We start from the raw sequence: 19,089 nt of genomic DNA, 5'->3' as shown, positions 1-19,089 counted from the left end.
CACCCTAGGCCACATGGGAGGCAGCTGTGCACATGATCCTGGGGCAGCTTGTACGAGCCAGAAGCAAAAAGGACCCTGTCCTCCAAATATCAGGGATCTGTGCTCTGGTTGCTGTTTGCTGCTCCTTATTAAAGAGAGGGCAGCCACTGTTGCACCGCCCCACACTGTTGCAAGCCCTTCTCCCTCCAGCTGAAGTGACCTCCAGGAGATGTGAATGCCTGGCGCCCTTCCCCATGCCCCTTGGTTTTTCACCTTTCCCCCTCTTGGGAGCCAGAAATTAAAGACTAAAACATTCAAAAACAACTTCATATGGAAAAAAAATTACTCAGTGACTACACATCCCCAGGGAAAGGCTCAGAAAAGACCAAAGAACACCTTGAATGTATATCTCAGGCTTTTCCTTTGCACAGAGACAGCCTACAATAACAGCAACAAAAACCCAAAGAGTAAGCAAAAACAGAAATGAAAAACAGCAAAACACTGGGGAGGTGATTTCCAGAAGAATCTGATTTCCCGAGTTATCACACTGTTCAATTCAAATGTCCAGTGATCAAAAAATGCATAGTAAGAAAGGAAAATATGGTTCATCCAAAGTAAACAATCAAGTCAATAGACTGTCCCTGAAAAAGACCTACGGCACATCTTCTAAACAAATCTTTTAAAGCAACTCTCTTAAAGATGCTCAAAGAACTAAAGTAAGATGGGGAGAGAATTAAAAAAAAAACGTGTGAACAAAATAGAAATATCAGAAGAGATGGAAATCCTAAGAAGATATGAACAAAAAATTCTGGAGCTGAAGAGTACAATAACCAAAATGAAAAATTCACTACATGATTCAAAGGCAGATTTGAGCAGACAGAAGAAAGGATCAGGAAATTTGAACATTAGACAATGGAAATTATGTTGTCTGAGGAACAGAAAGAAAAAAGACTGAGAAAATTGAAGAGAGCCTCAGACCTGTGGGGCCTCATCAAGCAAATCAACATAGGCATCATGGAAGTCTCAGAAGGAGAAAAGAGAAAAAAAGGAACAGAGAATATTTAAAGAAATAATGTGCCTGGAGAATCCCAGGGACAGGGGAGCCTTGTGGCCTTCCATCTGTGGGGTCACACAGAGTTGGGCATGACTGAAGCGACTTAGCAGCATAGTTAAATTATACTCACTTCTCAGTGTTGTTTTTAAAATTATATTTTGTGTCATTTTAAAATTTGCTGCATCTTTTTATAAATCCGAAAATTGCTCACATAAAAAAAAAGAAGGAATGGCTGAAAATGTCAAAAATTTTGATGGAAAGCATGCATATAAGCATCCACTCCAAGTAAGAGGAACTCGGAGATCCACACCAAGACACATAATCAAACTTTGAAAAGCCAGGCACAAAGAGAAATCGTAAAAGTAGCAAGGAGAAGAAAATCACAAATAAGGGATCTTCAGTATAATTATAAGCAGATTTCTCATTAAAAATCATGGAGGCCAGAAGGCAGTGGGAAAATGTATTCAAATAAAAGAATAAAAACTGTCCATCAAGAATCTTATATCTGGCAACATTGTCCTTCAGTTTGAGGGAGGAATTAAATCATGCCCAGATAAAGTAAGGGAGTTCATAACCACTAGACCTGCCCTGCAAGAAATGCTCAAGGGAGACCTGCAGGTGAAATGGAAATACAATAAATAGTTATTCAAAGCTGTATAGGTAAAGGAAGATCTCAATAAAAGTAAGTACTTGGGAAATTATACAGCCAATATTATTGTACCAGTGATTTGTACTTTACTTTTTGTTTTCTACTTGACTGAAGATACTGTTATATATAAAGAAGAAAAGTTATTAGTATAAAACTAGTATTACTATAATATTCCTTTTTAACCCCAAATCTTCTTTTCTACATAATTTAAGAAACTAATATATTTAAAAGAATTATTAGTTTATGTTTTGGAGAGCAGACAACATATGAAGATGTTATTTTGTGACATCAGCCACTGAAAGGGGTGGGCACAGAACTTTAAAGGAGCAGTTTTTGTAAGTTATTGATGCTGAGCTGGTATAAATTCAAAGTACAGTGAACCGTCTATATCCGCAGTTTCTGTGTCAATGGAGTCAACCAACTGTAGATAAAAAATATTTCCAGCATATTCCAAAATGCAAAACTTGGATTAGACACATGTTGGCAACTGTTTACATAGTATTTACATGGTGTTAGTTATGGTAAGTAATCTAGAGAACATTTAAATGGGAGGATGTGCATAGTGAAAGTGAAAGTGAAGTTGTGTCCGACTCTTTGTGACCCTGTGGACTGTGACCCACCAGGCTCCTCTGTCCATGGGATTCTCCAGGCAAGAATACTGGAGTGGGTTGCCATTTCCTTCTCCAGGGGATCTTCCCAACCCAGGGATTGAACCCAGGTCTCCCGTATTGGAGGAAGATGCTTTAACCTCTGAGCCATCAGGAAAGCAAACGGGAGGATGTGCATAAGTTATATACAAATACTACATCATTTTCTGTAAAGGACTTTCAGCATCCACAGACGTTCATATCTTCAGGGGCTCCTGGAACTGATGGATGACTGAACAATGTCTAACAGTAGGATGTTTAATATTATCTCCTTGGTTAACCACAAATAATTAGCTATGGAATACACAAAAAGAAATGAGAAAGGAATTAAACTTTGCTTTCAAAAGACCCACTAAGCATAAAACATTGCACTTCAAAAAAGCTACTATACACAAAAAAGTAAAAATGCAGAAAATGAGGGCCAAAAAACTTATAAAGCATGTAGAAAACAAATAGCACAATGACAGAAGTAAATCCTTCCTTATCAGTATATACTTCAAATGTAAATGGATTAAACTCTCCATCAAAACACTGAGATTACAGAATGGATAAACAAGATCCAAATACATATCTTTCTTATGATGGGGTCCTGATAAGCCCATCTTAAATTGAAAATAGTGTACGTTGGAAATGCATTTGATACACTAGTTACCTTAAATGTGCTCAGAACAGGTACACTAGCCTAAGCTGGCCAAAATCATCTAGCACAAAGCCTACTTAATAATAAAGTATGAGTATCTCATGTATTTTATTGACTACTATATTGACAAACATTGATTGTCTGGATACAGAATGGTTGTGAGTGAACCAGTGTGATCACAGTGCTAACTGGGAGCTATGATTTGCTGCCACTACCCGGAATCATGATAGATCTTACCACACCACTAGCCCAGAAAAAGACTGAAATTCAAAGTAAGGTTTCTGCTGAATTTGTATCAATTTCACTCCATCATAGATTTCAGACCTCAAAGCACAAAGAGGTTGAAAATGAAAGGAAGGAAAAAAATATTCCTTATCTTTAAATGGTAATCAAAAGAGCAGGGTGTCTAAATATATTTTTTTTTTCCTTAAGGGAAAAAAAAGATCAGGCATAAACTACTAAAATCAGAACTGAAAGTAGAAACATTACCAACAATTCTACAGAAATAAAAAGGATTATATGAGAACAATTATAGAGCAAAAAAATATGGGTAAACTAGATAGGACAGCTTTCTAGAAACAAAATCTACGAAGACTAAATCATGAAGAAATAAAAAATTTGAGTAGTCCTGTAACTAGTAAGGAGATTGAATCAGTCATCAGAAAATCCCAAACAAAGTAAAGCCTTGGACCTAATGGCTTCAATAGTAAATTTTACCAAACATTTGAAGAAGAACTAATATCAATTCTCCTCACCACCCCCCACCCCAAATCAAAGAGGTAGGAACATTTCCTGAATCATTCTGTGAGGCCAGCATTATTCAGATACCAAAGCCAGACAAAGACACTACAAGAAAAAAGAAATTATAGGCCCTTGTCCTTGATCAACACTGATGCAAAAATCCTAAACAAAATAGTAGCAAACAGAGTTCAGCATTTTAAAGGATTATGCACCAGTTTGGATTTTTCCTGGAATTTAAGGGTGGTTCAACATATAAAAATTAAAGTAATACATCATGTCAGCATAATGAGGGAAAATAATGATTATTCAATTGATGCAGAAAAAGCAGTTGACAAAATGCAACATACTTTCATGATCAAAACACTCAGCAAACTAGAAACAGAAAGAAAGTACCTCATGAAATCCAGACAGAGGTTCATGACATTGTACAGGAGGCGGTGATTGAAACCATCCCCAAGAAAAAGTGCAAAATGGTTGCCTGAGGAGGCCTTACAAATAGCTGAGAAAAGAAGAAAAGCAAAAGGCAAAGGAGAAATGGAAAGATATGCCCATCTGAATGCAAAGTTCCAAAGAATACCAAGGAGAGATTAAAATAATCTTCCTAAGTGAACAATGCAAAGAAATAGAGAAAAACAACAGAATGGGAAAGACTAGAAGTTTCTTCAAGAAAATTAGAGATACCAAGTGAATATTTCATGCAAAGATGGACTCAATAAAGGACAGAAATGATATGGACTTAAGAGAAGCAGAGAGATTAAGAAGAGGTGGCAAGAATACACAGAAGAACTGTACAAAAGAGATCTTCATGACCCAGATAATCACAATGGTGTGATCACTCATCTAGAGCCAGACATCTTGGAACGTGAAGTCAAGTGGGCCTTAGGAAGCATTACTACGAACACAGCTAGTGGAGGTAATGGAATTCCAGCTGAGCTATTTCAAATCCTGAAAGATGATGCTGGGAAAGTGCTGCACTCAATAAGCCAGCAAATTTGGAAAATTCAGCAGTGGCCACAGCACTGGAAAAGGTCAGTTTTCATTCCAATCCCAAAGAAAGCAATGCCAAAGAATGTTCAAAGTATCACACAATTACACTCATTCTACATGCAAGCAAAGTAATGCTCAAAATTCTCCAAGGCAGACTTCAACAGTACATGAATTGACAACTTCCAGATGTTCAAGCTGGATTTAGAAAAGGCAGAGGAACCAGAAATCAAATTGCCAACATCCACTGGATCATAGAAAAAGCAAGAGAATTCCAGATAAACATTTACTTCCATTTCATTGACTACACTAAAGCTTTTGTGTGGATCACAACAAACTGTGGAAAATTCTTAAAGAGATGGGAATACCAGACCACATTACCTGCCTCCTGAGAAATCTGTATGCAGGTCAAGAAGCAACAGTTAGAACTGGACATGGAACAATGGACTGGTTCCAAATTGGGAAAGGAGAATATCCAGGCTGTATATTATCACCCTGCTTATTTAACGTATATGCAGAATACATTATGCAAAATGCCAGCCTGGTTGAAGCACAAGCTGGAATCAAGATTCCCAGGAGAAATATCAATAAGCTCATATATGCAGGTGACACCAGCCTTATGGCAGAAAGTGAAGAAGAACTAAAGAGCCTTTTGGTGAACGTGAAAGAGGAGAGTGAAAAAGCTGGCTTAAAACTCAACATTCAAAAAACAAAGATCATGACTTCCAGTTCCATTACTTCATGGAAAATAGATGGGGAAACAATGAAAATAGTGACAGACTTTATTTTCTTAGGCTCCAAAATCACTGCAGATGGTGACTGCAGCCATGAAATTAAAAGATGCTAGCTCCTTAGAAGAAAAGCTATGAAAAACCTAGACAGCATATTAAAAAGCAGAGGCTTCACTTTGCCAACAAAGGTCCGTCTAGTCAGAGCTATGGTTTTTCCAGCAGTCATGTATGGATGTGAGAGTTGAACCATAAAGAAAGTGGAGCGCCGAAGAATTGATGCTTTTGAACTGTGGCATTGGAGAAGATCTTGAGAGTCCCTTGGGCTGCAAGGAGATCAAACCAGTCAATCCTAAAGGAAATCAATCCTTAATATTTATTGGAAGGACTGATGCTGAAGCTGAAGCTCCAAAACTTTAGCCACCTGATGCAAAGAGCTGACTCCATGGAGAAGATCCTAATGCTGGGAAATACTGAAGGCAGGAGGAGAAACGGATGACAGAGGATGAGATGGTTGGATGGCATCACCGACTCAATGATTTTGAGCAAGCTCCAGGAGATGGTGAGGGACAGGGAAGCCTGGCATCCATGGGGTCACAAAGATTCCTGCTAGTGCAGGAGACAGGGATTTGATCCCTGGGTCAGGTAGATCCCCTGTTAGAGGAAATGGCAACCCACTCTAGTATCCTTTTCTGGAAAAATCCCATGGACAGAGGAGCCTGGCGGCCTACAGTCCATGTGGTTGCAAAGAGTCGGACACAACTGAGTGCACGCACACACACACACACAACAGAATACAGTGCAGCCATATAAAAGAATTAGATCCTGCCATTTGTGACAATATAGGAAGACCTTGGAGACAGTATGGTGTTTGAAATAACTCAGATGAAGAAAGACAAATACTATATGATTTCACTCCTGTAAAGTCTAATGAAACAAATGAGCAAACAATAAAACAAAAGCAAAATTTTAGATACAGAGAGCAGATTAATGGTTACCAGAGGGGAAGTAGTGTGGACAAATTGGGGGAAGGGGTCAACTGTATGGTGACAGATGGAAACTAGACTTGAGGTCAGCGCTTTGTAGGACAGTAAGTCCGCTACACATAAACCTTCAAGTTGCGAACTTTCAAAGATAAGAATGTTCATTCTCAAGTCCGGTCACGTAAGTTATTTCATGTCTGGTGAACATTGTCATGTCCATGCATCCTCTACAAGTGGTTGTGCTTCTGTGTACTTTACGGTACTGCATATAGTACAATAGTACAGTGTGTTTATTTCAAGCCCAGGTTGTCTGGAAGCAACTGGTTTAGTTTTTCAGAAGTAACTGAAGAACCAAAAGGATTCATGACATGGGAAATGGGAAGGGGTTTTCTTTATTTGAGGAGGCACTGTTATTTTTTGAGGCATGGGACCCAGATGTAATATGGAACATGAAGCTTGCAGCAACCATTCAGAACTCAATCCAGTGCTACCATGTCATCTATGATGAGAAAAAAGAGGTACTGGATCGTTTTTCCAAAAGGGTAGGAAGTGTAGGTAGAATTGAATCCAGCAAAGAACCAGGCCAATGCCCTCAGCGTCAGGCATGAGTGAGAGTGCAGCTCACCCTCCATCTCTTATTGCTGATGACCCTTCAGCGCTGCCACCTCCCACCTCCTTTCCCTGCTCCAGTCAGCTCTTCTTGCCTGTTCACTCGATGCCAGATCCTGTATGCCTGATGTCGTACTGTACTATTGTATTTCTGAAGGTGTGGTACAATGTAAATGTTTTCTTTATTTTTGTGTTTGTTTCTTATGTATTTTTATGTGAAAAGTATTAATATTTTAAACTTATTACAGTACAGTACTATATATCTGATTGTGTTAGTTGGGTACCTGAGCTTGTTGGATTTACAAACAAATTAGACCTACTAATTTACTCTTGGAATGGAACTCCTTTGTATTAGGGATCTTACTGTATGGAAAACGTGGAGCTGTGAATGTGCTGTTTTGCATGAACCTAAAATGTCCATCAACTAATCTGTTTTAAGTCATTAGTTTATAACCAATAAACATTCTCTCTAGGTTTTTCTTAATTTTTAAAAAGATCACTGAGTAAGTCAGTAGATGCTAGAAAAATGGTGATAAAATTCATATACATTTCTTATCAAAACTCAAAGTACTGATGTAAAGTGTAATATATCTAGGAAAATAAGGCTTTTTATGAAGCCTTAGCCTTGTGTTTGGGGTCATTGGAGGTGAGGACCAAGTTCTCAGTGGTACACCTAAGCCTAGTGTTACCAGCTATGACTTTTGAATGGAAACGTTTAGTAGTTGTCTAATAAGCTCACTTTGTACCATCGACCTGTTGCCAACAACATACTTAGTTTAACAGTACAAGTATTGCTATTAAAATTAGGATATTTACTAACAAAGTTTAATACTGTTCTAGAAATTCTTGGTCAAAGCATTAACACGAACATTTTATTCATCAGGAAGGAGAAACATGACTGTCTCTCTTTGCAAACAATATATCAGCATATATATACCTAAAAAAGTCCTGAAGGATGAACTGAAAAATATTTTTAGTAGCTGAGACAATTTTGGAAAATGAATGGATACAACATAAAAATAAATTAAAACCCAGAAGCCTTAGAAAAGGAAGGGAGCAAGTTATGAAGTGGGGAGATTTGTCTATTGATGATGAGAATGTTCTCTGCAAGAATTAGTTCAAGTGTTTTGGCTGCCAGGTTAAAATCATTTATAAGAGTTACCTCTTGTGACAAAGAAATCACAGAGACAGGGGCTCCTGGTTTACCTCCATGCTTAGCAGCGTGCAGAAGCTCAGGTCCCCCAGGCCCACTGGCCATCTTTTGGCATTGCTGTATCCATGTGTCCTGGGCTGCAGGATGGACCCCTCAAGGGTTAAGACCCAGTAGTGTCCAGAGGAAGAAGATACCCAGGCAAGTTATTGATATATAACACTTTTGGCCATCAGCGAAAAATCTATAAATTGGACCTGCCTCTTGAGAAACCTATATGCAGGTCAGGAAGCAACAGTTAGAACTAGACATGGAACAACAGACTGGTTCCAAATAGGAAAAGGAGTACGTCAAGGCTGTATATTGTCACTCTGCTTATTTAACTTCTATGCAGAGTACATCATGAGAAACGCTGGGCTAGAAGAAGCACAAGCTGGAATCAAGATTTCCGGGAGAAATATCAATAACCTCAGATATGCAGATGACACCACCCTTATGGCAGAAAGTGAAAAGGAACTAAAAAGCCTCTTGATGAAAGTGAAAGAGGAGAGTGAAAAAGTTGGCTTAAAGTTCAACATTTAGAAAACGAAGATCATGGCATCTGGTCCCATCACGTCATGGGAAATAGATGGGGAAACAGTGGAAACAGTGTCAGACTTTATTTTATGGGGCTCCATAATCACTGCAGATGGTGACTGCAGCCATGAAATTAAAAGATGGCTTACTCCTTGAAAGAAAAGTTATGACCAACCTAGACAGCATATTCAAAAGCAGAGACATTACTTTGCCAACAAAGGTCCGTCTAGTCAAGGCTATGGTTTTTCCTGTGGTCATGTATGGATGTGAGAGTTGGACTGTGAAGGCAGAGTGCTGAAGAATTGATGCTTTTGAACTGTGGTGTTGGAGAAGACTCTTGAGAGTCCCTTGGACTGCAAAGAGATCCAACCAGTCCATTCTGAAGGCGATCAGCCCTGGGATTTCTTTGGAGGGAATGATGCTGAAGCTGAAACTCCAGTACTTTGGCCACCTCATGAGAAGAGTTGAGTCATTGGAAAAGACTCTGTTGCTGAGAGGGATTGGGGGCAGGAGGAGAAGGGGACGACAGAGGATGAGATGGCTGGATGGCATCACTGACTCAATGGACGTGAATCTGAGTGAACTCCGGGAGATGGTGATGGACAGGGAGGCCTGGCGTGCTGCGATTCATGGGGTCACAAAGAGTCAGACACGACTGAACGGCTGAACTGAACTGAATGCATATCGCATAGTATCCCAGGTGGCACTAATGGTAAAGAACTCTCCTGTCAGTGCAGGAGATGTAAGAGACATGGGTTTGATCCCTGAGCCAGGAAGATCCCCTGGAGGAGAGCAATGCAACCCACTCCAGTATTCTTGCCTAAAGAATCCCATGGACAGAGGAGCCTGGAGGGCTACAGTCCACAGGGTCACAAAGAGTCAGACAGGACTGAAGTGACTGAGCATGCACATATGCCTGTCACCCTGATATTGCACGTGCATGCATGCTTAGTCACTCAGTTGTGTCCAACTCTTAGCATGCATGCATGTATAGTATCACTGTGACATGCATACATGCATGCTCAGTTGCTTCGGTCAGGTCCGACTCTGTGACCTTGTGGACTGTAGTCCTCCAGGCTCCCCTAACCATGGGATTCTCCAGGCAAGAATACTGGAGTGGGTTGCCGTGCCCTCCACCAGGGGATCTTGCTTACCCAGGGATCTAACCCTGGGTCTCATACACTGCAGGCAGATTCTTTACCATCTGAGCCATCAGGGAAGCAAGTGTTACTGTAGAGCTTAAGTATGGGTTTTCTTCATTTCTACACTGTGGTACTATGTCAGCCAGGACATGTGAATGCTTTCCCCAAAGCCCAGCCTTTAGTTATCTTGGAGTTTCATTTTATCTCATTTTTAAATCTCTGTTTCAGTTTGCAAATTATTCTCTTTGATAGATAATAAGATTTGAGGTATTTTAATATTATTTTATATTTTTAAAATTTTTTCTTGGAGTATGGTTGATTTACAATGTTGTGTTAGTTTCGGCTGTACAACAAATTGAATCCGTTATACGTGTATTCACTCTTTTTAAGATTCTGTCCCCATATAGGCCATTACAGATTAAGTAGAATTCCCTGTGCTATAGAGGATGTCCTTATGAGTTATCATCTTATGTATAGCACACCAATCTCCCAATTTATCCCTCCCCCTCCCTTAGCCCCTAGTAACCATGTTTGTTTTCTCCATCTGTAACTCTATCTCTGTTTTGTAAATAATTTTATTTGTATTCGTTTTCTAGATGGTATTTGTCTTTGACTTACTTAGTAGGACAATCTCTGGGTCCATCTGTGTTGCAAATGGCATTTTTCTGTTCTTTTTTATGGCTGAAGAGTCAGATATGACTGAGCAACTGAACTGAACTGAATATTCCATTGTATATATGTAATGCATCTTCTTTGTCCTTTCCTCTGTTGATGGACATTTAGGTTACTTCCATGTCCTGGCTATTGAAAATAATGCTGCCATAAACACTGGGGTGCATGTATCTTTTTGAATAATGGTTTTCTTTGGGTATATCCCCAGGAGTGGAGTTGCTGATTGATATGGTAGTTCTATTTTTAGCTTTTTAAGGAAGTTCCATTCTGCTCTCCATACTCGATGTACCAATTTACATTCCCGCCAACAGTGTCGGAGGGCTCCCTTTGTTCCATACTGTCTCCAGCATTTATTGTTTTAGATTTTTTAATGATGTCCATCCTGACTGATGTGAAGTAATACCTGATTATAGTTTTGGTTTGCATTTCTCTAATAATTAGAGATGTTAGCCATCTGTATGTCTTCTTTGGAGAAATGTCTATTTAGATCTTCTGCTCTTTTTTGACTGGGCTTTTTATATTGAGCTGCATTGTATATTTTAGAGATTAATCCCTCATCTATTGCTTCATTTTCAAGTATTTTCTCACGTTCTGAGGATTGTCTTTTCATTTTGTATATGGTTTCCTTTGCTGTACAAAAGCTTTTAAGTTGTTAGGTCCCATTGCTTTATTTTTGTTTTTATTTTCATTACTGTAGGAGGGGGGTCAAAAAAGATCTTGCTGAGATGTATGTCGAAGAGTGTTCTTGCTGTTTTCCATTAAGAGCTCTACAGTGTCTGGCCTTACGTTTAGGTCTTTAAACCATTTTGAGTTTGTTTTTGTGTATGGCACTTGGTAGTGTTCCATTTTTCATTCTTGTACATGTAACTGTCCAGTTTTCCAGTATCACTTATCAAGGAGACTCTCTTTTCTCCATTGTATATTCTTGCCTTCTTTGTCACAGATCACAGGTGCCCATAGGTGCCTGGGTTTATCCCTGGGCTTCCTATCCTGCTCCATTGATGAGTTATGATTTTAAAGTGCTTTGAACTCCAGAGTCATGTGCCATGGAATTGTGTATGTTTGGGGGACATTTTTGAAATGATCTCTCTCATCTGGGGCACATACCTGTTATTGCCTGGCCTTCTTTCTCTGGTTTTCACACATACCATGATGTCTTCATCACTCCACCTCCCTGAATGAGTCAAAACTGAGTATATCTCCTCTCTGTGTCTCTTCTCTGCAAGATTCTGGGTATTCTGCCACATCAGTATATTGTCAGGGGTTCTGCTTTAGCCAAATGGGCAAGCGTAGTGAACGTCTGGGACACACACATCCCCCATGCCAGCCGATGCCCCCTCTAGCCCAGGAGCCTCATGTCACCCCAAGAGAGTGCAGCCTCCGCTCCTGCTGTCTGTGCCCTCAACCAGTCTTTCTAGCAGTTTCATGCCTGTGTTTATTCACCTGAGGGTTTATGGTCTTGACAAGTACAGAATGTATCCACCTCCCATTTGTTGTTTCTTTATTATTCTAAGTACCTCTCCATCTCCATGCTCAGATGTTTAACCCCACCCTTCCAGTTCCCGTGTGATGAGACTGTTAACATAACTGTCCAGTTAAGTCAGACACACCTGTCATCGTTTCTCATTACCCTCCAGTGTGAATGACGGTGCTGCACGAATGTTCCAGACATGCCCTCAGTACATCTCTGGTACAAAGACCACAGCCCTAGCCCACACCAACCCCCATCGCTTGTGATGGGGAGGTGGAGTCATCCCTTAGAACGTGTCTATCCTCAGGGGCAGCAGGTAGGCTTGATGCAGGCTTGCTGGGCATCAGAAGCAGGCATGTCTCACAAAGCTGCCACAAGTATTCAGCGTGGTGTAGCAGAGGCCAAGTTCAGAGCAGAGGCACCATCCCTCCCTCCTTCCATCGCTTACCTGTCTCCGGGATGGGATGACTGTCGCAATGCCAGATGCTGGCTTGGGTTCTAAGAGTTCCCAGGTGAGTTAAATCCTCTCCTTGTGTGCATAAGTTCAAAGTATTCTACTACACTGTGGTGCCCAGTATGTGGATTCTTTTCTGAGTGCCAAGAGGACAGGGGTCCTAGTCCAGTCAGGATTGTGGTGATAGTCAATGAGCTGTGATTCTGATCTGAGGCTTGAAAGATAAATGGGAATTAGTCAGATGAGAGGCTGAGGGGCCGGGGATGGTGGTGTGAAGATGGGCCAAGACTTTGCAAGAGGAGTGATCTCCATGTTTTAACACTAGGGGCTGCTTTCTGATGAGGGTCTGGGAGAGGTGAGCAGGATACTAGCAGTTGGGTTTTGTTGGCAGGACTTTGGGAATTGAGACTGAAATAAGTAAGGACCTGAGTATGGAGGGCCTTTTACCCCTAGTACAGGAACTCAGCTTACAGCCCTGTGAGTGAATTGGTAGCTGTGGTGACAGAGGACGTTCAAGTCATGTGTGGGAAGACAAGCTGTGTGTCTGCTGGAATGTGTTTGAGAAACCTGTCTAAACCTTGAGAAGCAGCCTGGCTGGAGGAGGTGGATGTAGGAATTTGGGATCTGAGCTCTGATTAAACTGTGTGAGGCAGGTAGTATATGGAGGGGAGAACCCTAGAGCCCACTCTGAGCTGAGCTGGTTGTACAGACACAGGGAGCAGATGGGTCACTTAGGAGAGCTGCGGGGACCTGGTGGCCCTGGGTTTGCGAGCCACTTGGTCCTTCTCAGGTGGTCGTCACCCCTCCTGCGCTCCCACTCCATTCTTTATGGCGAGCTGGATTCTTCAGCATCCCAAGAAAAGGTTGGCCTGGCTCATCTCCTCAGTTAGTGGCCAGTGAGCTTGGGGGATTAGCAGCAGGGTCACTGTGAGGAAAGCTTGGCAGCATCAGTGGAACAGTTCCACTCAGGTGGAGCTGCTATAATTGACTCATGTTTGCTGAATCTAGGGTTCCGTCTCAAATCTCACCCAGACTGTCAAGGAGGAAAGAGGGGATGGCAGTAAGGAGTGAAACGACTTCAGCTCTGTTGAGGAGCACAGTGTGGTTGGGATAGAGTGCAGCCCAGCGCAGCCTGGCTGGTGACAGCCCTGAGCTAAGCCCTCAGTCCTCGGATGCTGCTCAGAATGCAGGCCTAGCGTATCCCTAGCCTTCCGTAGTCTGCTGTCCCTCTCCAGCTGGAGGGAGGCCCATTTCATCACCCTGTTGTGAGAATGTGTCACCATGGAAAGAGCTTGGGCTTCACAGGACAGTACTCGGTTCAATTCTGGTGCCTCCACACAGGAGCTGTGTGACCTTGGCAGGTTATGTCTGGCTGAGCTTCAGTGTCTTCAAGAATATGGATGCAATAGCAATACCCTTGCTGTGCCCACACCATGCCCTTCCCATGTGATAGAGGTTTGATGCAGATTGGCATTAACACTTGAGAAGACAGCCAGGCAACTGTGTGGCTGCAGTTGCTTTACTCACATCTCCTGATCCTTTCCTCTCTGTCTCCTGGAGAAATAGTCTTCCTCTGACTCTGCTTCTTCACAGATTCTCTATTTTCTTTCTCTAACTAAACAAACCATCTGCCATAAACCTTCAGAATGTAAGGGCTAGTTCTCTTCCCCCACATTCCACCCCCTGTAAGATAGACGGATGGTCCTGGTGTCCTGTTGGCTCCTGACCTTCACTTTTATGTCCTTACAGCCCCAAGAATCCCAAACCACACACTGAATCCCAAACAATCTGGTTCCTCCATTCTCCAACACCATTTTGCTACCATCTGTGACCATCTCTTCTTTGAGGACTTGGGAATCTGTCTGTTAAAATCACCAACCCCCGTGGCCTGCAGTGCCAGCACCTGGGCCTCCTTCACCCAGGGGGCTCTGGGTCCCTGTGCTGCTGCTCTGAGCTGCTGCCTGTGGCTCCTCTGCCCACCTGACAAAAAATACTAGGTGCCTTCCTGCGTGCCAGGCTCTTGGCTAGACAGTGGGGTTCAAATGTTGAACCAGGCATATAAGATCCCTAACCTGCACTGAGCTTATATTCTCCCTAGAAATCCTGTATTTACTATATTTCTGTCCCTAACTATATAAACATGTTCAGGCACTTCCTGTCCTTAAAAATATTTCTGTCTTGAGAATATGCAATGGGGAAAAGACAGTCTCTTCCATAAGTGGTGCTGGGAAAACTAGACAGCTACATGTTAAAAGAATGCAATTAGAATATGTTCTCATACCATATATAAAAATAAACTCAAAATGGATTAAAGACCTAAATGTAAGCCCCCAAATCATACAACTCCTAGAGGAGAACATGAAGCAGGACAGTCTTTGACATAAATCACAGCAGAACATTTTTTTGAATCTGTCTCCTAAGACAAAGCAAACAGAAGCAAAAATAAACAAATGGGACATCAAAGTAAAATGCTTTTAACAGTGAAGGAAACCATCAGCAAAACAAAAAGGCAATCTTCTGAATGGGAGAGAATAGTTGCAAATCATATATCTGATAAGGGGTTAATATCCAAAATATATAAAGGGCTTATACAACTCAAACAAGTAACCAAACAACCTAATTTTAAAATGGGCAGAGGATCTGGATAGACATTTTTCCAAAGAAGATACGCAGATGGCCAGGAGACACATGAAAAGATGCTCAACATCCGCAGTCACCAGGGAAATGCAAATCAAAGCCACCCTGAGATATCACCTCACACCTGTCAGAATGGCTAAGTTGACAAGGATGTGGAGAAAAGGGAACCTTGTTCACTATTGGTGGGATTATAAATTGGTGCAGCCACTATGGAGAACAACATGGAGGTTCCTCGAAAAACTAAAAATAGAGCTTCCACATGACCTTGCAGTTCTTCTCCTGGGTAAACATCCAAAGAAAATGAAATCACTAACTTGAAAAGTACCTGCACCCCAATATTCTGTGTACAGTAGCCAAAATATGGAATTGACCTAAGTGTCCATCAACAAATGAATGGCTAAGAAGACCTGGTGTGTGTGTACACACACAATATGGGCTATTACTCAGCCATAAAAAAAAGAATGAAATTTTGCCATTTGTAACAACATGGATAGACCTGGAGAATGTTATGCTTAGTGAAGTAAGTCAGAGAAAGACAAATACTGTATGTTATTACTTGTATGTGGAATCCAAAAAATAAAATGAATGAATATAACAAAACAGAAGCAGACTCACAGACATAGATAACAAACTAGTGCTTACCAGTGGGGAGAGGGACAGAGGGAGGGACAAGGTAGGGGAGGGGATTAAGAGGAACAAACTGTCTAAAAAAAATAACAATAAGGATATATTGTACAGCACAGTGAAATATAGCCATTCTTTTGTAATAACATTAAATGGGGTATAATTTGTAAAAATCTTGAATCACTATGTTGTACACTTGAAACCTAATATAACCTTTAAATCAACTTTGCTTGCATGCCTCCCTGATAGCTCAGACCGTAAAGAATCCACCTGCAATGCAGGAGCCCATGGTTTGATCCCCGGGTTGGGAAGATCCCCTGGAGGAGGGCATGGCAACCTACTCCAGTATTCTTGCTTGGAGAATCCCATGGACAGAGGAGCCTGGCTACAGTCCATGGGGTCGCAAAGAGTCAGACACAACTGAGCGACTAAGTACAGCACATGCATGCGTGCTAAGTTGCTTCAGTTGTGTCTGACTCTTTGCAACCTTATAGACCGTAGCCCTGCAGACTCTTCTGTCCATGGGATTCTCCAGGCAAGAATACTGGGGTGTGTTGCCGTGACTTCCTCCAGGGAATCTCCCCAACCCAGGGATCGAACCTGCATCTCTTAAGTCTACAGCATTAGCAGGCAGATTCTTTACCACCAGCGCCATGTGCTGCTACTGCTGCTGCTGCTAAGTTGCTTCAGTCGTGTCCGACTCTGTGCGACCCCATAGACGGCAGCCACCAAGCTCCCCCGTCCCTGGGATTCTCCAGGCAAGAACACTGGAGTGGGTTGCCATTTCCTTCTCCAGTGCATGAAAGTGAAAAGTGGAAGTGAAGTCGCTCAGTCGTGTCCAACTCAGTGAACCAAACCAACTATACCTTAATTTAAAACAGTTTAAGGAATAAAAGAAATACACCTGCCCTTGTCCTGCACCCCTTTAGCCAACACCCATCCCCTCTCTGGTCTTTGCCCCTTACCCTGGAGCAGCTCTCTGCCCCAGCAGCGGGGCCTCTGTGCCAGCCTCAGTGCTGAGACTACTGGCAAGAAGTATGAGGGTCCTCTTCGGGGAGCGCAGGTAGTACTGCTCGTCCTGCCCTCTCCTCCCCCTCCTGGTGACAAAGCTCCTGCCTCGCCGTTCCACTTTCCCCCCAGCCTCCTCTCATTCTCCTCGTCCGCCTGAACCACCTGTGTCTCTCCTGTCAGGAGTGTCGGTCCTCTCCTCTGTCGCCCTCTGGCCCCCTCCACACACTCCTCCTTGGGTAGTTTTGGCCACGGCTATGTCTCTGCTACCACTTCCATACCAAAGGCTCCCAGAACTGCTCGGACTCCTGCACACCCCTGCCCTCTGTCCCCTCTCTTGCCAGGTGGCCCCTCCTCAACACTGGAAGCCGGGTCTTTCCTAGGCAGGCCTCTCCTCCCCATGGTCTTCATGCTCAGCTGGTCCCCGGTCCTTGGATATGCCTCCTGAACCCCTCATTCTCTCCTCATTTCTTGTCTCATATTCAAAGATTTTTTGTGTGTCTTTCCTAGACTATTACATTAGCGTCTCTTTTTTATCTTTAACTTTTTATTTGTATAAAATATACAGAGATTCAAAGACAAATATCTCTGCCCTTGAGAAGTGGACGGTCCTGGCTAGTCATGGGCTTGTGAACAAACACATCTCCTGGCAACAGGAAGACGCACCACTAGAAGCCTGTTTGAGAGGAGGAGCAGATCGAGGTCCCTCTGTGGCTGATGCGCTCCTCCTGACACCCCGAATGCCTCTTTGCCTGTATGTTTCTGTCCTATGCTCTCCTTCAGCTCATTTGTAGATTTCCAAGACATCCTGCTCACTTTGGTGGGCATCTTTCCAGGAATCTGACCTTTATTCAGTTAAACTGTAGCAGAGTGAGATTTGTACAAAAAAACATCCCACATAATATACAGGCAGACACTACCTCTCTGGTGCCTGTGCATCCCCTGGGTTGAATGTGGCCTAATTCAGATGCATCTGATTCACTCGTGAACTTAGCTAAGCCCACGAAAAGCTCGGAGCCCACGGTTTCTTTCTTGATTCTTTATTTAGTCAGTATTCTATCACATTATCAACATGAACAGAAAATGCAGATCCAAGAAATAGGCTCAACACAGCAGCTCGGGTATTTCTACTGTTAAACGAGAGTTGGGGCTAGATATTCCCTCTTGTCACCATCTGTGCACTCTTGCCCCACTGTGTCCTGCACCCTGGCCTGCAGCAGGGCTCAGCCTGCCTCTCCCTGAGACAAGGGAGTGGCATCTTTCTGCAGCATCCAGGGCAGGGGAGAGCCCACAGACCTGTCAACACACCCCACTGACTTCAGGCCCCTAGGTTGTCTCCCTGTCTGGGAATTTGGTTCACCTGGATGACAGGTGCTCTGCCCTGAGTAAATGTTACCCAGCAGGTGCGAGCGCAGCTCATACTTCAGCACACTGTTCTCAGAAACTTTGTGGAGGTGCCTGTGATGCTTCTAGTCAAGAGCTGGGAACCCCAGGTCCTCTTCTCAGTTCTCTCTTAAGTTGGCTTACCTTTCACCATCCTGGCTTTCCAGGCTCTCAGGGCTGCTGGGCTGTCGGTGTTGATAATTTTTTGGTGCATGTCCCCAAGTGTTGGCAGAGCTCCTCTGGTTGTCCCTCGGTTGTGGGTTGGCCTCCACCGTGCCTGACCCCGCTATCATCCCTCCAACACTCGGGCACCCTTGTGGACTGAGGTGCTTTCTGGCCATCTGCCCTGTGAAGGAGCCGCTTCAGGAGGCTGGGCCAGCATCTCACCTTTGCTTGTTCCCTGCACCCTGGAGCCCTCCTGTGTCTGGGCTTGCTGGCCCGCGATATGTGTCCACTAAGTGCATGACCAGGGCAGCGGTCTTCACCCGGGCGCCCGGCCAGGCGGTGCTCTCATCTGCTTGTTTGTCTTTCAGGAGCCCAGCCGCTGGGGCTGCCATACTACACCGACCCCGGAGGATCGGGGATGAATCCTGCTGGGAACCCCGTGGCAATGGCTTTCCAGGTCCAGCCCAACTCATCCCAGGGAAGCACGGCCTACCCCCCGCCCCCTTCCTACTGCAACACGCCCCCACCCCCATATGAGCAGGTGGTGAAGACCAAGTAGCCGGGAGCCGCCAGCACCTGCCTGTGTGACGTGGCTGGGAGGCAGGGCGAGGCCGTCGCTTGCTCTCCCTGCCCCATCACTGCTCACTTCCAGGAAAGGTCTCATGAGCCACTGAGGGCAAGTTCCTTTTTGATATCTTCAAAGCACAGCTTCCTCTCAAGTTTTCCTTGGAGGACCAATATTTCAATTCACCCCGTGTCTCCTCTGTTGCTTCTGTTTCCAACGTAATCTGTG

General features: G+C 43.2%; 1 protein-coding gene across 1 annotated transcript in view; it reads left to right on the top strand.

Moving 5' to 3' along the window:
* VOPP1 (VOPP1 WW domain binding protein) overlaps window positions 1–18,855 on the top strand; it is a 90,749-nt gene extending 71,894 nt beyond the window's left edge. Inside the window, exon 6 of the mRNA XM_052646104.1 lies at window positions 18,665–18,855. Within this exon, the coding sequence (XP_052502064.1) occupies window positions 18,665–18,855 (191 nt within the window). The remainder of the gene's footprint in view (window positions 1–18,664) is intronic.
* The last annotated feature ends 234 nt before the right edge of the window (window positions 18,856–19,089 follow it).

Source organism: Budorcas taxicolor, chromosome 1 (assembly GCF_023091745.1).
Source record: "Budorcas taxicolor isolate Tak-1 chromosome 1, Takin1.1, whole genome shotgun sequence".
NCBI classification, from domain to species: Eukaryota; Metazoa; Chordata; class Mammalia; order Artiodactyla; family Bovidae; genus Budorcas; species Budorcas taxicolor.
This window is presented reverse-complemented; position numbering and strand designations above follow the sequence as displayed.